The 23726-nt window shown below is 34.5% G+C and overlaps 1 protein-coding gene across 1 annotated transcript in view; it reads left to right on the top strand.

The window, feature by feature from the left end:
* The window catches only part of LOC150096284 (heterogeneous nuclear ribonucleoprotein F-like), a 127279-nt gene that overhangs the window by 60295 nt on the left and 43258 nt on the right, over positions 1-23726 (top strand). Inside the window, exon 5 of the mRNA XM_090408939.1 lies at positions 2838-2976. Coding sequence (XP_090265065.1) covers positions 2838-2976 — 139 coding nt within the window. The remainder of the gene's footprint in view (positions 1-2837; positions 2977-23726) is intronic.

Genomic DNA, 23726 nt, shown 5'->3' with positions numbered 1-23726 from the left:
CATGGTACGTCAGAACCTCTTGATTAAGGCAACTATGACACTATTCCTTGGGGCATACTTATGGAAACAATGTACAAACTGCTCACAAACATGTAATGAAAATAATGTTCAACAATAAACGTCTTTTTTTCAAATGCTAACGCCATCGTAACAGCTAAATGTAATGGCAAAACTACACACGCTCTTATTTTAATGTGCTTGCAGTCAAACATATATCTCATAGTGCATGTACTGAGCCAGGGGTGTCACAATTCAGTACTGTCTATGCCATGCCATATAAGTTTATTGGACATCGTCTGATGGCATGTGATCACTCTGTTCCTTGGTCATGTGCCATACCAGTCCCTGCCATGTCGTCCTGTTCTTCTATCAGTACCTTTTAAGGAGGTTTCTGCCAATCCTTTCTAACCCATCCATTTGTCTGCCTTTCAGTATATGAATTATCAACAGTCCTGTAACACTACATCTCAAAAAAGCAGCTATCCTTTTCCTAAGTTTCACATCCATGAGTTGCTATTGGAAAAAACATGTGTTGAGAATTCTCAGTTTTGTTCCAGATTTCCTCAATTATTTCTCCATTGAGGTACACTTTGTTTCTCAGAAGCTTCCCTGTTTATATTTCCTTTGAGAACTGTAATCTTAATCTGACTAGGCTTGAGTTCTCTGTTATTTTTTTATCTCTAATTCTGTTAAGGATATGTCTTAGATCTTCCTTGTCATTACAAAGGCATACTGTATCATCGTACCACAGATTACTGATCCATCTGCCACCTATCCTAATTCCTATGTTCTGAGGACATTCTTGCCTGCCTACCTTTCAGTTAATCTAACAACTGTTCTTACTGCAACTTCTTGTTCACTGTACAAATTAGCTGTCAGCCTAATAATGTGTTAAGGGAAATCCATTATTTCCATTACCACTCGCAATTAAAACCTTTGTATGAAACACAGTACTAAAGGGAGTCTAATTCTATGCTTCTCAGTGATCTATCTGAGGCAAAATATCTAATGTCTGGTACTCTTGCTTTTCCTGAACCGTGTTTGTTCCTCATGCATATTTGCCTTACCGTTAGCCACAATCCTATTTAGAATGATCTTTTATAAAATCTTTCTTGCGTGAGTGAAACTTATGGTTCTTGCAATCCATCATATCTCCTTTCTTGTTCAGTGGTTTGTAAACTGGTTTCTTGGTCATGATCCTGTCTCTTATATTTGTAATCAGTCTATAAAATACTATTATCCCTCCATCCTCTATTGCCTTTCTCCTGGGACTGTTTTGATTCCATCTGCACCTGGGGCCTTATTGTTAACTGTTATTTCAACCTCATGCCTAAGTGGAGGAGGTTCCAAGTTAGAATTTTCCTCATGAGAGAAAGATCTTCCAATTTTTTCTTATTCTTTCTGTTAGCACTCTTCCATTCCTGTATTAGATAATTGTGCCTCCTTAGATGGTATTCTATCTCTTTGTGTTTGTTAGCATAATTTTCCTACTCCTGCCTTTAGCCTTTTTGACTTCTCTTTGTTAATTTCTTATATTCTTCAGTCCATGTGTCTGTTTTGAATGCCTTCTTTTGATCAAATTCTATTTGAATTTGATATTCATGGATCTCTTGGTCTTCTAACTAGACATTGGTAGATACTTCTTGGGATGTTGTGAAGAAATTTGCTTGTTTTTCTTTAAAAAAGTGTAGAACCAGCAAGTCATTCTCAATGATTAACATTCTGGAGGGTAACCTAATCAATCCTGGGCTGCTGCATCATGTATTGAAGCTGCACCCATATATGAGCTATTGAGATGAGAGTTGTTCTCCTTGAGTCGATAGAACCACGCAGTACAGATGCCAATGGAGAATTGTTCTTCAAGCCTTAAGATGGCTGCTAATGGATTAGTATGTCTAATGAAGTGCATCTAGAAATGATAAGGAACAGGAACCAAACCTTGGAGATTCAGTGACGAGCCCTGAAGAAATCTGACTGATCCAGCCAGAGAGGCCAAGTTTCAAAAATATGCGGTGAAAAATTGGCAACCTAATGGACAACTTACAATCTAATAGCACCTTGAAGTGCTATTAGATCCAGAAATGCCCTTCTCTAAAATATAGGCATTTAAGGTTGAAAGTTAACCTTTTTCGTGAAAGAGGTTAACTATCCATTCTGATTTGGAGTTAGGTATCCCCCGCACTAAAGATTCTCATTACTATCAATTGCTTGATATAATTTTCATAGGTATATTAACATGTATACATGCTATTAAAGTATTCTTGTTCTAATATATATATGTTGATCTTAACACATAGTGAGTAGCATGGAATATGTATTCTTCTGCAGTCTAAGTGGACAAACATCTGAGAAAACTCGATTTAGAAACTATGCACATTTAAAATATTGGCATTATTTTGTTGAAAACTATACAGCATGCCTTTTGATGAAGATGCTGTACAAAATGCAAGAAACATTTACAAGGGCTTTTCAGCTTTAGGTGGAAATATAATTATGAATACACTCCTGATAAAGCTATTTGCACCTGTAATTGTAATATTTTGTTTGATATTTTTTGCATATATATAAAAATGAAATATTTCTTAAAGTTTGTATAATTGTTACTTGTTAAGCATAATATTTTTCTCTTTAAAATTCATGTATTCTTAAAATCATTGATATACTTTTTTAAATATTGTTTCTTTCTTTATGTGAATTGTAATTGATAAATATTTTATCACTGATTTTTTGTGTGTATTTGTGTGTGTGTGTATATATTTATATATAGAATGTATTTGATTTAAATAAAAGATGAATTAACATATTTTATTATATACTGGGTTGGATTTTAATTAAAGGGTTGGAGATTGTTCCCAATGGGATTATCCTACCAACTGACTACCAGGGGAGGAGCACTGGGGAGGCTTACGTGCAGTTTTCATCACAAGAAATAGCTGAAAAGGCGATGGGGAAACACAAGGAAAAAATTGGGCACAGGTGGGCTTTTTGGGCTACTAAGGCGGTTTGTCTCCGTCATTGGGCCTTTATATTTTATTTTTTAAGCATTATATACTGCTACTGCATACAAGGTTTTCATTAGACTTAGTTTTGTTTCATTTATTTAAAAGGACAATAAAAACTTGATGCATATTCTTCACCATGCATTGAACATTATTATATTTCAAGTATTATTCATTCATAATAGTTTTAATCTAATGTGAAGAAAGAAAGTTAAAAAAAAAAAAAAAAAACATTGACAGGTTATGTTATGGTGGTGCAAAAGTGAAAAATATTCATTCTGACAATGTTTCTCTTGCATTTTAAACTTTTCATTACAGTAATATTTTAATTATACCACAGAAAGTAAAAAGGTAAATTTTTCAGAACATCTGTGTTTTGATGACTTATAATCTTCATTTTAACCACTTTTAATGTTTAATTGCTTTCATTATCATTAATGATAAAGTAAATGGAATATAAATTTTATACATTTTTTTAATTATTTTTGCATTGTGAATTTGACTATCTTTTAAAGGAAAATTGCTTATTTAGAATTAAATATACAATTGCTTATTTTGATATTGAAAAATTAGTTCATGAATTAGTTTTTTGTAATTAATTAAGCATATGAAATTCTCTACATAAACCTGAACTGACTGACATTAATCTAAGTCATCACATTGTTGATGAAAACAAATTAGTTTTATACCCACACTATTTTCAAATTATCATGGATTACTCCACACTTAACTGCTATTTGGTTTTGAAGTATGTGATTTTTGTTCATACTGTGGTACAGGTGGTTTGTAACCCGGGGACAGCCTGTGCCACAAGATTGTGGTACAGGCAGTCCCCGGGTTACGGACAATCTGACTTAAGCTTTCCACAGTGTTTTATTCCTGCTGTGGAACTTATTGTTCATAAAAAAAAATTCCCTTTAAAATTCTGCTTGTGCTGGACGATGCTCCTGAATATCCAGCATCTTTAGATGACCTTCACGCTAAAGTAAAGGTTGTATTTTTGTCACCCAACATTACATTGTTACTACAGATGATTTTTGGGAAGAAGTGAAGCAATCAACAATTACAGGGGGTTGGAACAATTTATTCCACATTTCTGTGATGATTTTCGTGGCTTCACAGAAGACATCGCTGAAGCTAGAAAATTTGTGGCGGATAGTGGCAGTGCATTGCAATTGGACATCAATGAAAATGATGTCGTTGACTTACTAGAGTCCCATTCACAGGAATTAACCAATGAAGACCTTATGGAGATAGAGAAGCAGCTGATAGAAACACAAGAACACGAAGAATCAGAGCCAAGAAAGTTTACAACAAAAAATTAGCTCAAGCCTTTCATCTTATTGAAGCAGGATTTGCTAAGCTTGAGGAGAAAAATTATAACATTCAGTGGTTTACAAATGATTACCATGCGGTTAGTGAGGCCATCAGCTGCTACAAGGCCATTTATGATGAAAAAAGGAAAAAGGCCATGCAAACAATCCTAGATTCCTTTTTTCAAGAAACCGACTTCAGTGGTAAGCTCCTCTACTTCAGAAATAGAATCATATCCTGATTCTCCAACACCAGGTCCATCCTCTCTGTCACCATCTTCATCATCAGATTCTGATTAATGTTAAGCCTACCTTCTTGCCTCAAAAATGCCCCTTCCAATAAGCTAGACATTGATGCAGCCTTTAATATTCTTTTTTGAAATTTCTCCTATCTCCTGTCTAAACTTTTTGTATGAGTTTGTTTTTATGTTCTGTTTGTTTGGATTAAAAGAAAGAGCAAGTTTTTGTAACTTATTATTACAGTACAGGGATATTATTATTATTACCTTGATGGACCTGTGATTTCAGTCAGGATTTCCCCATGACTGCAGGTAAAGAGGCCAGCTATTCCTGTCTTGGGCCATTCTTCTCCATTTTCTTTTGACTTTCTTAATCATTGGGTCTTCCCACCTTAAGGCTGATCTTCCAGGTTTCCTTTTGGTATCTCTCGGATACCAGTTTGTTACTCTGACTGTCCATCTGTTCTCTCTCATTCTGGCGAGATGTCCTGCCCATCTTCTTTTGCTGTTGTAGATTGCTTTTATTACATCTTTGAGTCCGGACTTCTTCCTGATTTCTATGTATCTTACATGATCTATTTTATTTACATTGCACATTGAGTTATTATTAAGCTTTGTTCTTCTTTTAAAGTTGTTCCATGTTTTACTGCCATAAGTTAAATGCTGGTAAGATGTGACTATTGAAAAGATGGGCTCTTATTTCTATATCTATGTTTTGGGTAATTGTTGATTTTATTTTGTTGAAGACTATCCAAGCAGCTCTTTTTCTCCTTGCTATTTCATTTGATATATCATTATTCAATTTTATGGACTGGCTGAGGTAGATGTAATCTTCAACTTTTTCAATGGTGTGGGATTCTAGAGTGATTGTATAATCTTTACAGTATTTGTTTTTCACCATCTTGTTTTGTCTGGATGTATTTCCGATCCAATTTTTTGGCTTATGTTATTCAGCGTTGATTCTAAGAGTTTGGGTGAGTGAGATATTAATATCACATCATTGACAAATAATAGGATGTCAGTTTTTCGAATGATGCTGTCCAAAGTGGATGTGAAGAGATTAGGTGATAAGACACCGCCCTGACATACTCCTCTATTTAAGTTAATTTTAATTGGGTGATTGAAAAGGATGATATTTGTTGTGCCTTCTTTGTAGATATCTTTTATGAGTTGGGTGTATGCTTTTTCTATGCCTTGTTCTGTTAAAGTTTGGAATACTGCTTAATGTTCAATAGTATCAAATGCCTTTTTAAAATCTATAAAAAGAAGACAAAGTGGAATCTGGTATTCTCTGCATCTTTCTGTTAGCTAAGTAATAGTTTGAATGTGATCTGTTGTCAAAGCCTTTTTTGAAACCGACCTGTTCTTTGTAGCTATTTTCATTGATGATTCTGTGTAGGATGACTGGCAAATATTTTATGTGTGCACTAATAGACAGATGGGTCTGTACTGGTGTCTTCTTTATTACCTTTTTTATGCAGAATTATGGTCTTTGATGTTTTCCTTTCAGTAGGTACTTTCCTTAATTGTTTATTATTATTACTACTATTAGACACCTCCAGGGATTCCATAGACTCATCGAAGGAGGGCACCTGCTCTACAGCTCTGTCTCCAACACTCAATCCACCAATTGAATGGAACTACACCAACACCATCTACTGCTGACCACCGCTAGTTTTTCAGACAAACAGACACAAACATCCATACCCGCAGCGGGATTCGAACATGCAGCCTTTTGGCTGGAGAGCAGATATCCACTCAGCCAGCAAGGCTACCTCACCACCACCTTGGTGGGATTGCAAAGAGCTGTGCCGGACTTTTTGTGCCTTTTTCTTCTTTTACTTGCTGGCATCTTTACAGTGGTCTACAGCACTTCTCCTGACCATGGTTCTGAAGTGCACCTTTGGTCCACAGCTCATTATTCGTTATCCGGAGCTGCCCACTCGGGCTTCCCTCATCTGCCAATCGAGGGATGTGCTTGGTAGGGGTGGGGCCCCCCCCTCCCCAAGATTATTATTATACTGTATTATTATTGCTACATGAGCCATTATAGTATTATTATTATTACCGCATATGTGCTGTTCATTAGGGATCCAAGTTACATACAAGTCCGACTTAAATATGTTCTCTGGAACCTATCTTGTTCGTAACCTGGGGACTGTCTGTATTTGGTTCTGAATTATTTGGAGTTCCTCATAGCATTAAAATAAGTAGATATTAAATGATTTAGCATTAGCCAGATTTGTGACATATATTACCATATGCTTTTTCAGAATGATACAAAACATCCATTTTTCCTTTAGTCTATTTTTCAAAATGTGGATTATTTATTCTGCCACACACACACACACACACACATATACGTCTTCTGGCTCAACTTATTTGTGCTAACAGATCTGTGTTTTCAAGCTTATGCTATATCCTAAAGTGTAAATGCATAATAGCTGCATGTTTCTATATGAGATGCTTTCTGTTGTTATTAAGCATACTTAATGCAATTAAGAATTCAGTGTAATTCTGAAGATTTCAGAAGGAAAGCTAGTTAGAGTTGTCTGGACATTGAAGAATCTAAAGATGATCCAGCTGTTTAGTTATTTGGACTTTAGCAAATCAGGATCAGAAATTAATAATCAGAGATCATAGTGGTTATCTGAATTTGAAGAAGAGTAATGATAGCAAATGACTTCTGCAAAATGCAGGAAAGACATTTTTAGACAGATCCTGTCAAAAAAAAAATTCAAGATTGACACTCTATTGATGTTATATGATTGGACCAAGTAAAACACTTCCCTTGTTATGGAAATAATGAAGTAACATGTAGTTTGGCTAGTTTGAAGTGGAGGTGTCAAATAATAATAATAATTGATTCTTTCGTAATAACCAGTTGGGTCTGAAAATGGTTGTCTGTTCTTTGGTTTTAAGTCACAAATGTTTTTCACATGACTTTTTGTTCTTATTTGCAGAATAACTTGTTTTTCGTGGTGTGCTATGAGTGTTAAGTAAATAGCAAGATCTTGTTACAATCATTTGCGCACACACAGATAACTTGTCGAGTCGTTTAGTGTTTTGGCATGCCAGTATAAGCTAACTTGTCAGAAAGCATCAGAAAATGGAGAATTTTCTCTATGGATATCAATCTTACCTTAGCCTTTAGTAACCCACCCATTAAAGGGAGGGAAAAGGCTCGTGATGATTATTTCAAAGTAAGATATACATGACTTCTCAAGCTCACTGTTTCTTTGGCATACTTCAATCAACTCTCAGCATAGAAACAAAATACTGTACCTTTTTATAAACCATCAAATATCCTTGTTAAATTCTCACTGCAATAAAATTATATGATGATTTTGATCTTTCATTATAGCAAACTGTTTATGATAGTGTTGGCTGCTTTTATGTCTAATACATGTTTTATTTATTACTTGAAAATTAACTGTAGTCATAGCTCATTCTAATATCAAAAACATTGTCACAAAATGTATCAAGTCTGCTTATTTAAATCTGATGTCGAGCAATAATGATAATTTGCAAATTGTTTGCAACAAAGAACAAACATTTTTTTAAAATTTGTTATTACATGTTTGACTTTCACTTCTCATCCATTGCTCTCACCATGTGCACACACACACACACACAGAACCTCTTTAACCAGTGATTGTTAATATCTATTAATTGTCTCATGGGTAGGTTTTATCTATCTACATTGTTCTAGAAATTCTTGCTTGCTAGATATCATTTGATTAGCTCTTTATGAAACTTTTTATCCTATTGCTTCAGCAAATATAAATGGTTAACGTTAGAACAGAAACTGGAAATTATAAAGCATTCTGAAGGAGCATTATATGCTAAATTAGCCCATGAGTAAGGAATGAATGAGTCATCAGGACAAGCACTAATTAAGAAGAAAGATGAAATAAAAAAAAACATTGAATTATCATCTGACTTAATGGGAAATTCCACTAAGTCAAATGATAATTCAAGCTGAAGCAACAAGTCTCTGTAAGTTAAAATAAAATGGAGATGGTGGGGAGAAGTTTTCAGCAAGTTGTCTGGTTATGGTTATGTAACTTTAGAAATCATGTGGAACTCCATGATCGAATTTTAGGTGAAAGTATTGAGCGTTAATAATAATGCTGCTGCAAAATTGTTTTGGAAGAAGATGCTGTCACACACTTTCAGCAGAAAAGGAAAATCTAGTCAAGATATAAAATTTCAAAAGACTGCTTGAAAGTTTTATTATGTGGAAATGTATCTGGAAATAAGTCTGCTTGTTTCTTTGGAAATAAAGTAAACAAGCAAAGACTAAATTAAATTTAGTCTGCTTGTTTGCTCAGTTGAAAATCTACAAGCTGTTAAGTGCTATGGTGATTAAATAAAGCATGGGTGGTGTCACAAGTGTTTGGCACTTTTAACGAAGCTATCTGAGGTATTACTGTGCGGTTTTATTTACCGTACATAAATTGTTGCTTTCTGCACCAAATGACTGCGTTTTATAAACAAGTATTACCATGAAAATTTGATGTAGTGTGTTAGAAAAAATGTACTTATTTTTGGTGCCACAATGAAATAGAACTTTTGCTTTCATGCATGCTGCTGCATAGTGTCTGTAGGAGGTAATGTAATTTTCATTATGAAGTGTCATTCCAGTTGTCTCTAATTACTCATTGTTACTGGTGAGGGTTGGGGGGGGGGGAACCTACCACCATATTAGACTGGTTAACTCACTGGTCTCATGGAGGTATTATATGGACAAAACGAGTTTCCTCCTGGAAACGGGTTTTTTGTCCCTCAAAGATACAAACCAGCCCCATAAAGTAGTTTTGCTGACATAAAATACTTATCCCCCAGAGGGATGCATTGGAGGAAAGACCCTACATTGAATTCCTAAAGCCCCTAATCAGAAGCTTTAGGAATTTAATTAAACGTATCTTGGATGAAGGAGAAATGGATGGTTACTAAATGTCGTACAGTGTATTTAGTGATACAATAAAAGTACTTGTTTTTCTGTGGTCCATTTGAGATGGAATGATTTTGAAAGAACAGATGTGAGTAAAAATTCATTCCTGATGAATCCTATATATATATATATAAGTGTACTGCATTCACTGATCTCCAACAAAATATTAAAATATGGTGGATAGGGTATTGATAAGATGCAGGCTGTTGGCAAAAGGGAGTAGAGAAACTTATGTAAAAGTGTAGAATTCGTGGAAGGGTGAATAATTCCCGATTGGAAATTTTTATTCTTTCTCCACAGTGCAGAAAAATTTATTTAATTATAATTTCGTTATGAAACAGCCAGAATTTATAACAGTTCTTCAGTCCATGTTGCACTGCAGTAAGTTCATTTAATTATTTGTGCAGCATGAATTATAGTATTGACTTCCACTTCCCTCATGATCGACAACATTTCATAAATGTTTGTTTACATAGAGACGACACCAATATTACAAAACTTGACAGCTCACACAAAATCGCAATTAAGCACTAATAACTAATTTTTAATACATATAAATATATTAAGAGAGACCCCAGGGAGTCAAGGATTCATTGAGGATGGCTATATGCACTAGCTGTCATACTTGTTCTTGAATTCATTTACACTACTTGCACACACAACATCCAGTAGCAATCCATTCCAATCTCCCCCTTCTTGGCAGCTTCCGTGGATGCTCTCTTGACCTTTCACCACCCTCCATAAAATGAAAAATTCCATCAAGTGAAATCCTTTGATCCTTTCAGAAATTTGTAAGTCTAGTGTCTGCAGTCTACAAATTCTCAGTCTATCTTCATAATCAGTATTTCACAATCCTGATAGCATTTTTATCACTCTTTCTTTACTATATCAGAATCACAATGAAAACCAGGAGACCTGGTTTTCATTGTGATTTTCACTGCACACAATAGTCCAAGTGAGGTCTTATAAAGAGAAAAAATAACATCCTGATCTTTACATATCAAAGTGCATTTCAGCATTGCAATTTTCCTCTGAGTCATATTCATAATCTTTGCTATATGGCATTGCTAACAATTAAACTGTGCAAATAAGACGTTAATCAGGTGATATGCAAATGAATAAAATATTGCAAGATATCTTCGAACTCGCTGCCTTCTAGCAACATAAAGTTGTAACACCGTTTATTTCAAGTATACTATATATCGCTCTGTTCTCTATCAATCGCTACGTTAAATTATGCTATATGTAAGGAAAATTACTTAAATACACACAACCTGCTCCAATTTATAGCATATTTATGTAAAAAACACAAAAATAAGGTGTTTCTGCACTTTAGAAAAAATTGCATTTTTTCGTGTTTTCAGTTCAAAAAAATTTTCATTTTCATCTTGATGGCTTCGTTAATCGACAAAATTGTTGCATTTGGGATTCAGAAAATCCACGAGTGATTGTTGAGAAACAAATGCATCCACGTGTCACTGTTTGGTGCGGATTTTGGGCTGGAGGCATCATCGGTCCATTCTTCTTCGAAAATGCGGCTGGTAAGGCAATAACAGTTAATGGTGCTCGCTATCGCGCCATGATAATCCAGTTTTTTGTGCCTAAATTGCAAGATATGGATGTGGATGACGTGGTTTCAACAAGATGGTGCCACATGCCATACAGCCCGAGAAACAATTCAATTACTGCATGAGTCACTTCCTGGTCGTGTAATTTCCCGTTTTGGTGATCAGAATTGGCCACCCAGATCATGTGACTTGACACCGTTGGACTTTTTTCTTTGGGGTTTTTTGAAGTCTAAGGTTTCTGCCAAGAAGCTCACGACCACCCACGCCTTGAAGGAGGAAATTGAGCGTTGTATCAACGAAATTCAGCCACATTTATGCAAAACGGTCATGGAAAATTTCGACAAAAGAGTGCGTATGTGCCAGCAAAGCCGTGGAAGCCATTTACCCGATATGCTATTCCATGCATAACCCTATACTGTATACTTTATAAATCAATAAGAAATTACAATTTTTAATTAAAAACCTGTGTTTTCTATCAAAATTACTTCTTGCGTGAATTTTGGGATACTCTGTATATAATTGAATCAAGAAACAGTATCAAATCCTGTTTCTCCTAGCACAAGGTCCATCTTCATCTTCTGATTAATGTTAGCCTACCTTCATGCCTCAGAAATGCCCTTTCCAGTAAGCAAGACATTGATGCAACCTTTAATATTCTTTTTTGAAATTTCTCCTATCTAAACTTTTTGTACGAGTTTCTTTTTATGTTCTGTTTGTGTATATTAAAAGAAAGAGCAATAGTTTCTGTAACTTATTATTACAGTATTACACTATATTAGCATTGCCACATATGAGCCATTATAGTATTGTTGTTACTGTTATTATTACTACCGCACATGCTCTGTTCATTAGGGATCCGAGTTACATACAAATCCAATTTAAAGATGTTCTCAGGAACGTATCTTGTTCGTAACCCAGGGACTGCTTGTATTACAAATCCTGTAGTATTCTCCAAACATTTGATGTTGTGACTTCTCATCCGGCCTATCCATTTCACTAGATGATCTTTTCCACACATTTTAATGGTTCTATATGTAGGATGCTATCAGTTTTTTTGTTGAAATCCATATGAAAGTCACACCAGAATAATTATCCAGATCTCTTTCACTCATACTTCATAAAAAGAGTATGCAGATTTGTCATAACCTCTTAATGAAAGTGCTGTATTTAATAACGGATAGTCCACGCGGTTAGCCTAGTGGCTGTGTGCTTCGCAACCATATGACTGGAGAAGGAGTGTCTCAGGTTCGATTCCTGTCGAAGACTTGAGGAATTTGAAGATCTTCCTCAGCCATAGCCAAGTTAGCTGGTCTTGGGCACGGGCAGTAGGGTTTTTTCCGCTAGTTTATCTGCCGTTTTTCATCCTGCAAGTAGGCAATTCGCCCCGTGAACACACGGATCTACAGCCATAAATACTTAACCCCTTATGACGGGGGCTCAACTCGCCCCAGTAGGGACGGGAGAGAAAAGGGGAGGAAACTCCATACGAATAAATAAATAAAGTAATGGATACCTTGTCAAAAATATCCAGAGTAAGATGTCAGATTAATGTTTGTTACTTGGTTTCTAACTCTAACAAGGCTTGCATCTTTATAATTCTCTACTTTGTGATGAACTCGTTGTAGGTAATCCTTAAAAGCTTCCAGGCAGAAATTACTATTTCAAAACTCAATGATTCACTGAAGATGATAAAAGTGTACTAACTCTTTAGCATGTATATTTCCAATCCTTATCTCCAACTGTATCATTTGCCAGGTGATTTAAGATAATGTTTACCTTTTTTATTATGTTATTAGGCAAATCTCATTCCTCAAACATCATTTTCATTTCTAACACACCCTTATTCATATATATACTTGCAAAATATTTAATAAATTCAACCAACCACAGGATGGATTATTACTGAAAAGTGTGCCAGAGGAACTGGTAATGCTTTATTTCTTAGTTATCCTTATACCCTTTTTTCATATCCATAAGATCTTTTATTTTTAGTAGCCATACCAAAAAAAAAAAAATTTTTTTTTTTGGCATGTCTAACTATGTTCGCCATTCTAGCATTCTGGAAAGTTATTATTCAAATTTTGCTTTTGCAGCCTTTACGATAGATAATCCCTGGTCATTATCACTCATAATTGATTTATCCATTCTATACTCTTACTAATTTCTCTTTTTATATGAGCCTCCATAGCTCAGTCAATATAGATGAAGTCGTTTGGTTTGAAAGACCTGGGTTCAATTCTCGTCCATGATGCTATCTGGTGTCTTTTGACTAAAGGTAAGTTAGCAAGTCTCATACTAAGGTAGAGGGGTTTTCACCCAGAAACTCAGGTTTTTCGTCCCTCAGAACTGGCAAAGTGGCCCTGTGAATGGATCTACAACCATGAAAACTTACAACAATGTGGAAGAGATAGGGTTCTCACCACATTATCCTTTTGCCTGTAGTCAACCTCCTGGACAGAAACAATACATAATGACTCTTTCTGAATTTTTATCAAGAATTCCATTTTCTTTTGATATGTTTCATCCAACTGACTTCAGGTTTATTGTATGTGATTAACTTAGATCATGCAAGATGTCTTTGAGTGTTAATTGTTTTGTGTTGGCATCTCTTTCATTAAACAATGTCTTAGTCAATACTTCTTCGCTAGCTAATTTAATATCTGATGTGCACTTGAAGGGGACATGCAACACCTGTAGCATATCATTGTCCTGTGTGGGTCAGAAGGCTCCTAACAGGAAAGGAGAAATTAACGTGGACCATCACTATGTTATTATGAAATCTAAAATTGATTCTTTCTCTCTCTCTTACTCAGATTCTTTAGATTCTTATACATTTTGCTTTAGAAATACAGTTGATCCTTGAAGAAAGCAGGTTTGAACTGCGTGAGTCCACTTATGTGCATTAATGAAAGTACAGATATTTCGTACTGAAAATAACAGTACATCATCAATGTGTAGAAACAAGCGAATTAGAGGAATGGGAATACAAGATATATTTATAAATAATATTTAAACTATTTTTGATGGTTACATAAGATAAGAATCTCCCAAATTTTTGGGGGGGAGGGAGAGAGAGAGAGAGCCAATCGCTCCGATTCAGATTTGGTTGATGTAAAACCAAAAAAATAATAAAAATAATCAATGAACTTTTTTTTAATACATATATTGGAAAATTTTTTGGAGATTTGCAACAATTTAAAAAAAAAAAAAACTCGTAGATGAACTGCATCTGTATAGCTTAGAAATATCAAAAAAATTAAGAGAAAGTTAGGTATGTCATGAATGCATAAAACACGTATAGATACTAATTATTTTATCATTTACTACCATAAAATATACACAAATCTATTATAAAAAGTGAAAACTTATGCATGCAAACACTTACAGACTATACATGCCACTGTTCGCAGTCGAGAAACGTAAACAAATATAAAGATGCAATATTAAATCAACTGCATAAAATTAACTTATTAATTAGCATAAAATAAAAATTTTCTAAAGAATCATTCATTACTGTATAGGCTAGACCAGTGTTTCTCTAACTTCAGATATCTGCGTACCCCTTTTAAATTTTTATTATTACCAAGTACCCCCTATCAAATAATAAATAAATAAAGTATATTTTATTGTAAATGTCTATTTTATTTAAATTTATATGTTCATATAAGCAAAAAATATGATTTATTTTTAATAGAACAAAATTTGGAATAGGTTCCTCTTCATTTCCTGTCCATGAAAATCCACATTTCAAGTAATTCATATCATACTTGCAAAGATTTTTCATCTTCTTCCTAGTTGGTTCTCTAGAGATGTCAGATGACACACCCTTTTCAATTTCATTTGATGCAATATCAACGTTTTCTTGTTGTTTACAGCTACTTGTATTTGCGATATTGCTCTCTTTTGTGATTTATAAATCCAATCGTTAACCAATGATCCATACTTAAGAATGTGAAAGCTCAGAAAATACTGTAAATTTATCTACTCGAATATAACTCGCACTTTTCCCCCAAAATTAAAGCTAAAAAAATCATGCGAGATATGTTCAGGGATTTTCGGAAACTAAAGTTTTCAGAAAAAAAACTGCAAATGGTGTGATTTGCCAAGAAGTTCCTACTCACTATCACTACTTTAGGCATCGAGAACAGTTTCCTTGTGTGCATCATCAAAGTCATCTACCCAAATAGCTTCATCTTCTTTCCCATTATTTCAAGCAAAAATTACCAGTAATTTACAAGACTTGAGATACATAGAGCAGCAATGAAGAAGTGCATATGATTGGTCCGGTATTAACAAAAGATCGCTCGAACCAAAGACAAATTAGCATTTCAACAGTAGAGTTGAAATGCTAATTCTCTAATATCTGAAACACATTCAATATATATTTCTTAGTTTTAACACATTCACGATGGGGTGGTGTCAAGCAAAACCATATGTTGCACTGGTAACATGGTTTTGCTTGAGTCTATACAGTAGTTTCTGTTGGAGGGGAGATGTGATTCATTAGTTAGTGCCGTTTTTATTGTAAGTTGCACTGTTTGTTGAGAAATATAATGATTCCTTTCCTAAGAGGGAGATGTCGATAGATTTCGACCTGAGTTTCGTACCCGGCTATAAAATAAAACGGGATTTAACATCTCCCTCTTAATTAACAAATTCGCCGGTAAAATAGCCTTTCAGATTCCTTTAATTATTGCCATGTAACCCCCCCCCCCCCCCGAAAAGCTTTCGCGTACTACACTTTGAGAAACACTGGGCTAGACTATTGTGAAAGCAATCATATCGATTGCACTAGGCGACCATAAAGCCTAGAATGAAACCTACCATGAATCGTTACACCAGTAAATAAATATGAATAATTTCTTTTTATCTTTTCACATTATCTTTTTAATTTTAACGTCTAGTGTTAGTAATATTTATAACACCTATACAATCCACAGTGTTCATATAAGACAATATTCATGTAGAGACTTGTGATGTAAAGACTGAATAATATATGCACGTAAACACAAGAAAGATATTTAATTAACCAAATATTTCGGTCCGGAAATAGACCATCTTCAGTGGCAATAGTGATATAACATCATGCGGCTTGTTCTATTTTTAAATGATCTATTGTTAGTATTCCACCTTGTATTTTTTTAAAACTGTTCTTATAGTGCCACTGGAGATGGTCTGCTATTTCCAGACAGAAATACTTGGTTAATTAAATATCTTTCTTGTGTTTATGTGCATATATTATTCACTGATAGACATTATTATTATTATGGGCAACTCCAAGGAGTCCTTAGACTCATCAATGGCAGCCCTAAACATCATGTCAAGAACAACTATTCAACATCCACACAGTATCTATCATACTTTGCCTTGAACTCATTCACCACTCTCCAAGTAAAAAACCTAGGTCTAACACCCTTGCTAACCACACTCTTGCCCAGTTTCCATGGCTGGGTCCTTAGTCCTCTCATCACCAGTCCTGTTCTGAAAAATATCCTCTGAATTAATCTTATTTATAGAAACACTTCAGTAATTTGAATGTCTCAATCATATCACCCCCTTTTCCATCTATCAACCAATTTCTACAACCACAAATCTTCAACCTGTTCTCATAAGGTTCATTCCATAGACCTGCTATCATGTTGGTCACTCGCCTCTGGATCCTCCCCATCAAGAAGAAACCCTGTCTTATCAAGGCGCGATACAGAGGAACAATAACTTGCTTGTCAAAGTATTCTTTAGTAACCAAGTGATTTGGTGAGCTGATTTAATCCTTGTGTGCATTGTCAAAGTCATCTTTTATTTTATTCATCTTATAAACAGACAACATAAACTTATGGTGCTGATATTTACAGTACAGTTCTGTAAATGTATTTTCACTGCCTTATGATTATCTTTAATAGCATTTTCTTTTCTCTAGCTTACTTTATTGTAAGAATATGGTATATAATACACACATACCAAAAAAAAAAATATTTTTAATCGACTGTTTGTTATTGGTAAGGCTTCTAGTCAACAGTAGGCTGTCAGCACTCAAGTTTTTGGGGAGTCAGAAGTTATACGTGGATTTTCAAACAATGTGGGGGTTGGTGCCTCTAACCCTCCACATTGTTCAATGGTCAACTATATACGTCTATTATATTATCAGCTCTTTCATGCTGATATTCTCTCATATTAAAATTCCTCATTAATACTTTTCAACTCTCTTTAAGTGACTTGCCTATGATCTTACTATATCTAAAATGGTAACAAATTCCAGTGTACCTCAAGTCTATAGAATCCACAGTTAATAGCTTATCAGTGGAAGGTTAATCTATTACAGAGATGGAACAATTTTTTCATGTACAAATAGGCAAAGTGCCATAAGAACACAGTTTAACAGGTGTGCACCACACTATCAAACTCTTGGACAGAATTGAAATCATTTGTTATTGACCTGATAATGTAAATCTTCTGTGAAAGCAGTGTCTCATCTATTCTTTTTTACCTGTTCTGTCTCTTCTGAGGGCATCTAATTTCTGCAGTGCAGATCAATATCATTGTTGCCTGATGCTCCTCTCTGCAATATGCAGCTTATACAACTACAATTTTTTTCTCTTTAGTTAATAATTCAAACTGCATGAGATTATTCTTTAAGTTTCACCTTAATGTCAGTTTCCCCCTACCATTGATGCAGATATCCTTTCAGTTACTTCGAATACTCTTTACATCTACATTTACTTTATGTTTACATTGCCAGCCTGGTTGGCCAAGTGACTAGCATAACTGCTCTTCAACCAACAGGTTGCCTGGTCCTGCTGTGGGCATGAATGTTTTTGTCTTTTAGTTGGTAGTTGAATTTCATTACCCAGTAGGACACCATGTCCATCTTATTGGAGGCCTGAAGTGGCTTGAAAAAGTTCTACATTTGGTCTCTAGAGCAGGGTTTCTGGACTATATAAAAATAAATAATTACAAAGATATTTATATAATTGATACAACCTTTATCTTAACCTTTAATGGGTGGAAATCACATTAAAAAAAAATTAACCAATATAATACTGCTTTTGGTGTAATTTCTGTTTACAAAATATTACAGATGTTACTGCTTTACCCAACCTTAATGAATCCAACATTATTTAGCTGGACATTATTGCCTCCAAACATTTCTGACCATTAACAACTTAATCCCATAATGAAAGAAGCATGTGCATTAAATAAACTTCAAGTTAGGTGTCATTGCTCTGAGTACGGATTCCTCTCAGATGTGGACATCATATTATAGTTCGCCCACCGTTTGTAAGTCTCTCCTTGGCATTTTGCCAAGAATAGTCGATTCATGCTGAAGGGGAGAAAGAAATGGAGGATGTAGGAATTGGTCGCCAACATGCAAAATCACGTGCTTTCTTGTCTGTCGCTGTACTAGTACTAGCTTGATTTTTGTTGTCGCTTTTTTGCATTATTTTTTTTATTATTAATTTGTATGATGGATCCAGTACACTCAACAAGTTCTGTTGTTAAACGTTTCAGTAGCTGTTGCAAACGAATATTGAATAATGTGCTGACATTCTGCGAAAAAGAATTGTCAGAAGGCCGTCTATTTGTTTCCCTTTCTCAAGTCATAAAACGTGCAATTGCAGGCATATCGGGGTCGACTGTTAAAAGAATTTGTAGGGAATCAAAAGGTGAAGGTAAGCCAAAATTTAAATCTCCTAAAAAAAGCGCCAGAGAAAGAAACTATCGAAATCGTAGTTTTAAATGATTTTGATGTAGACGTTATAAGAACTACTCACGAATTTTACGTGGTCGAGAAAAGAGTGCCAACTGTTCTGAAATTATTTCCTGTACTTAGAGAAAAAATTAATTTTCCTTGGAAAAGAGAAACTTTAAGGAAAATACTTGAATGAAATCGGAGTACATTTTAAAAAGTCCCGGAATAAAAGGAAACTTATCATGGAGCAAAGTGATATTGTTTTATCTAGAACGCAATATTTGAGAGCAATAAGATGTTTCAGGGAGGAGAAAAGACCGATTGTGTATCTAGATGAAACTTGGATTGATAGTAATTTAACTTATGGAAAATGCTGGCAATCTAAAGAAGAATGTGGAGTGCTACAAACCGGAAATGCCTCACGGCACATAATAATTTTGTGTGCGGGTGGAGAAATGGGTTTTTTACCGAATTCAAACTTTCTGTACAAAGCCAATTAAACTACTGGAGATTACCATGGGCAAATGAATTCCACGATGTTCGAAAAGTGGGCAGAAGAAAAACTGATTCCAAACCTTCCCAAAAATGCTGTTGTTATAATTGATAACGCTTCATATCACTCTATTCGATTAAACAAAGCTCCAAATTGGTCTAATAAGAAGCAAGTTCTTATGGATTGGCTCTCTGCAAATAACATTTCTCATTCCCCAGATATGTAAAACATTGAATTGCTTAATTTGGTCAAAAGAAACTCGTCCACAACTAAACTATTTAAATTTGACACGATGCTCAAAGAGCATGGATTTATCGCTTTGAGGCTACCACCATATCATTGCAATATTAATGCTATTGAGTATGTTTGGGCAGAAGTGAAAAGTTTCATTCGCCATCGCAACATAACTGGTGATATTGACATGTCAAAACTTTTTAAGCTTTCAGAACAGGCGATTGAAAGTATTACAGTTCAAAACTGGGGAAAATATTGCTCTCATGTCACCTCATGGGAAAATATGTATTGGGACAGAGACGGAATTATCGAAGAATTATGCGAACCTTTGGTGATCAGTTTAAGTGAAAGTGATGGCGATTCGGACACAGATTCAGATGACTCTGAAGATTAAAAGGATTTGATAATGGTATTTTTTTTTTGCATGGGTTTGTTAAAAGAGTCGCAACAAGTCATAAATAATTAATCGGTTTAGGACATTAAAGTGTCTCAGTTCTCTGAACTGTAAGTTTAGAATATCTAAGTTCATTTGAAAAAATTTCTGTTTTTCTTTATAATTATTTATATTTTATAGAAAACTTTCTTAAAAATAAACTTAGTTAAATTTTTGTTTTATGCTATACCTTTTTTTAATTTTGTTAATACTCTACGTACATTTTTCCAACTGTTATACAAGCAAAATAGTTACACTTTAAAAACAGCAATGTTCGTAAAAGAAACGCTAAATTTTCCGACCTGTAATAATAAACAAACTCATCCCAGAAGACAGATTGATTACCCTATTATCGGAATGGATTCTCCATTTTCTGACATGCACAGAAGTGTCGAGGGATCTCTAATTGGTGGGCGAACTATAGTAAAATTTTCTTTTAAGAGAATCTTTGGCTTACATTAAAAATCCTCTTTAGCCTTTGAAGAAATTATAGTTGAAATCATATGTCAGTACTAGATATGCTTCAGAATGTTTATTGCTTTCCCTGTACTTTAACATTGCTTAAACCAGTCACTCTGGTCTCGAGTAAACTATAAATAAGTTGAATATCTATGATACAGATACATACAATAGAATGCTGTTCAGTTGTAATGAAAATATCCGTCAAAAGCCTGCTATTTTAATCCAAATTGTATTTAGTATTATCTGTATCCTATCCATCATTTTTAATGTTGGCACACTTATTCTTCACAAAATCAGTTTTTATGAATTATCTAGGTGATTTTTTTTTCTTCTTATTCCCAAATAATTTATAGCTGTGAAAAAATTTCGCACTTAAATGATACACCTAGGTAACCTTACTGTTCCTTATTTACTTACTGCTGGCTACATTTTTTACAGATACTACATCTACTATTTATTTTATCACATGCAGGTCAAACTTTCTTATACAAATTTTGTTTTTTTTCAGCTACGTTGTACACTGTTTCCTACCCATGCTAAGGGCAATAATATGATAATTATACTACAGCAGCTGTTTGATAGCTAAACTAAACTGTAAATTAATTATACTTTACATGTGATTTGGCAGGGTTGAACAATTTCTGCAATATAGTAGAATATCATACTCTATGTACGACATTGAAATGATTCCATACTGTTTTCCTCAAACCATATCAGAATAACACCTTCATTGATACATCGTCATGTGGAAAAATCTATTCAATAGTAGGATGCAACTCATCCAAAAGTGTTACATGCTATCTGGCATTCATCTTTCCAGGCATTACAACCTGGGCATCAGATTGAGAATATTGGACTTGCCAAGCATCTGACCACACACACACACACTTTCCCATCTAGTCTGAAAAGCATGTATTGTGATCCATTGCTCCATGTCATGGACTTCCAGTGAGCTGAAAATCAGTTACTTGCCTTTACACACTATTGACTGATTGCCATATTCTCCCCTAAATCTTATAAATGCACCACTTCCAATATTTCTGCATAGCCTCTTTTGTCTACTGATCTCAGTGGGAGCTAGTTTCTTTTTTTATGCCCTGCTTTCTGCCCTTCTACAGTAGCGTAAGAAAAAAAAAATGGTTCCAACACTTTCATATTTGTCAGATTACCATTAAAAAAAAAAAAAAAGATTCCTCTGATCACACCAAGAATCTGAAAGTTTTATCCAGTCAAATGCCACACTGTCCTGTTATTCTAATTATATTACAGACACTCTTCAGTATCACTCATTAGTGCCCTTTAGTTCGATGCTCTTTTCACCATTCTTTGCCAAATGCCTCTGCAAACTTTCTTTCACACTACTCCACATCTATCCATTCTTGTCTTTGCTGTCCTCTTCTTGTTTATTCCATCTCTTAGTAAACATCAGCGTTTGATTTTTTTACTTTTATCCATCCTGCAGATAAGTCCAAAAGCGTGAGTTTCCATCAGATTGAGTACTTAGGCTTAGATTTTGTTGCTGCATGCTAAGAAATTTTTTTTTTTAAAAAAAATGAATATCCTTTTAGGGGAAGTTGTGAAATCCTTTTACACTGGCTTAACTTGAATCAGAATTATTATTCTCTCCCCTTCCCGCAAAGTTTGGGAGATTCTCATCTTATGTAAATATCATAAATGTCTTCAATATTTCTCTAGCACACAGCTGCTGTTTTTAATTGGTAAGCTGTATTCCTGTTCTTTGAATTGTATCCACACACTAACCTGTTAATTTAGGTACGAAACGTGTTTTCCATTAAAATTTATTACTGTGGCTATTATGTTATTTTTGTTTAGCTCATTATGCCACAAGTACCCTTTAAAGATTAGCTTCATATGATTATTCTAGAATTGTTTGTTGTTTCTATATACTGACAGTGTACTATTAATTTCAGTACAAATTATCTGTCCTTTTCAGTTAAGTTTATTACTGTGATTCCTGTTATTTTTATTGCTTGACTTTGAAAGATTAGCATCGCATAAAATTTTTTTATAAACTTGTTTCAGGAAAATCATCTTGAATAAACTTCATTAAGAATGCATTATTGATGCTATGTAATTAGGCAAAATTAACATACATTTTTACATCAAACTTCCAGTATCTTCTAAAAACAAATTTTATGATAACCACAGTAATTAACTTTATTGAAATGAAATTAGATATTTTGTACTGAAAATAATAGTACACCATCAGTGCGTAGAAACCAGCAAATCAAAGAAACGGGAATACAAACTGCATACAACAATAGGTTTACCAATTAAAAACTGTTGCTGCATGTTAGAAATTAATATATTAATAAAAATTATTAAAACTTTTTGATTGTTACATAAAATGAGAATCTCCCAAACTTCTGGGAGAGAGAGAATTGTTCCGATTCAGATTTGGCCGATGTAAAAAGGCTTCACAACTTTCTTTGAAAAGACATTGATATTTAAAACTGCTTCAGTGGAGAAGATGAGCTTTATTCTACTGGATACTATGTTGTGCCAGACCAGACTTTTGAGGTTTCATATATTCAATATAATATTCATCATCATCATCAAATTCCTGCCATGTACCAAGGGGTGTACAGGATATGATAGTACTACATGAAAAATTTACATCATTACGAACTTCCTATCTACAATTTTCCTCCAAATCAGTATGTTACTTGTCAAGAATCCAACATTACCAGATCTTATATTTCTATCGTCTAAGGCACTTTGTACCGAATCAATCCACCTATATCTTGGTCTTCCTTTGGGTCGTTTTCCTGCCAACTTGACAGAGAACACTTGTTTTACTATCTTTCTTCGCCCATTCTGTTTAAGTGACCATACCACCTGAGATTAGCTCTGCTAATACATTCCTGGATGCTGACAATGTCAAGTTCTTTCCTAATATTCTCGTTTTTAATATGATATTGCCATTGATGCCATCTGTTCACGCCTCTAATCTTTCTCAGGACTCTCATTTCTGTGGTCTCTAGTCTTTGGTCAAGTGTTTTACTTCTGACCCAGCTCTCAGATCAATAAGTTAAAACTGGTTTGAACACTGTCTTGTATACAGCTAATTTAGTGTTCCGACTAATTTCTCTCTTATTCCATATGAATTTATTCAATTGACTTCCTACCATACCAGCTTTGTTGATTCTGTTGTCTATTTCCATATTTAATTTACCATCTTCACTAAAAATCGTGCCTAAGTAGCTGAAATGTTTTACTTGTTTCACAGGTTCTCCATTCACAACACATTTTCAATGATTCTGCCTATTTTCATTGTCTTTGTCTTTTTATTGCTGACCTTCATACCATATCTATTACAA

The sequence above is a fragment of the Typopeltis vanoorti genome, chromosome 19 (assembly GCF_054136105.1).
Source record: "Typopeltis vanoorti isolate ZY-2024b chromosome 19, IOZ_Tvanoo_1.0, whole genome shotgun sequence".
NCBI lineage: Eukaryota > Metazoa > Arthropoda > Arachnida > Uropygi > Thelyphonidae > Typopeltis > Typopeltis vanoorti.
The sequence above is the reverse complement of the archived record's forward strand: the minus strand, read 5'-3'. Positions and strand labels throughout refer to the sequence as shown.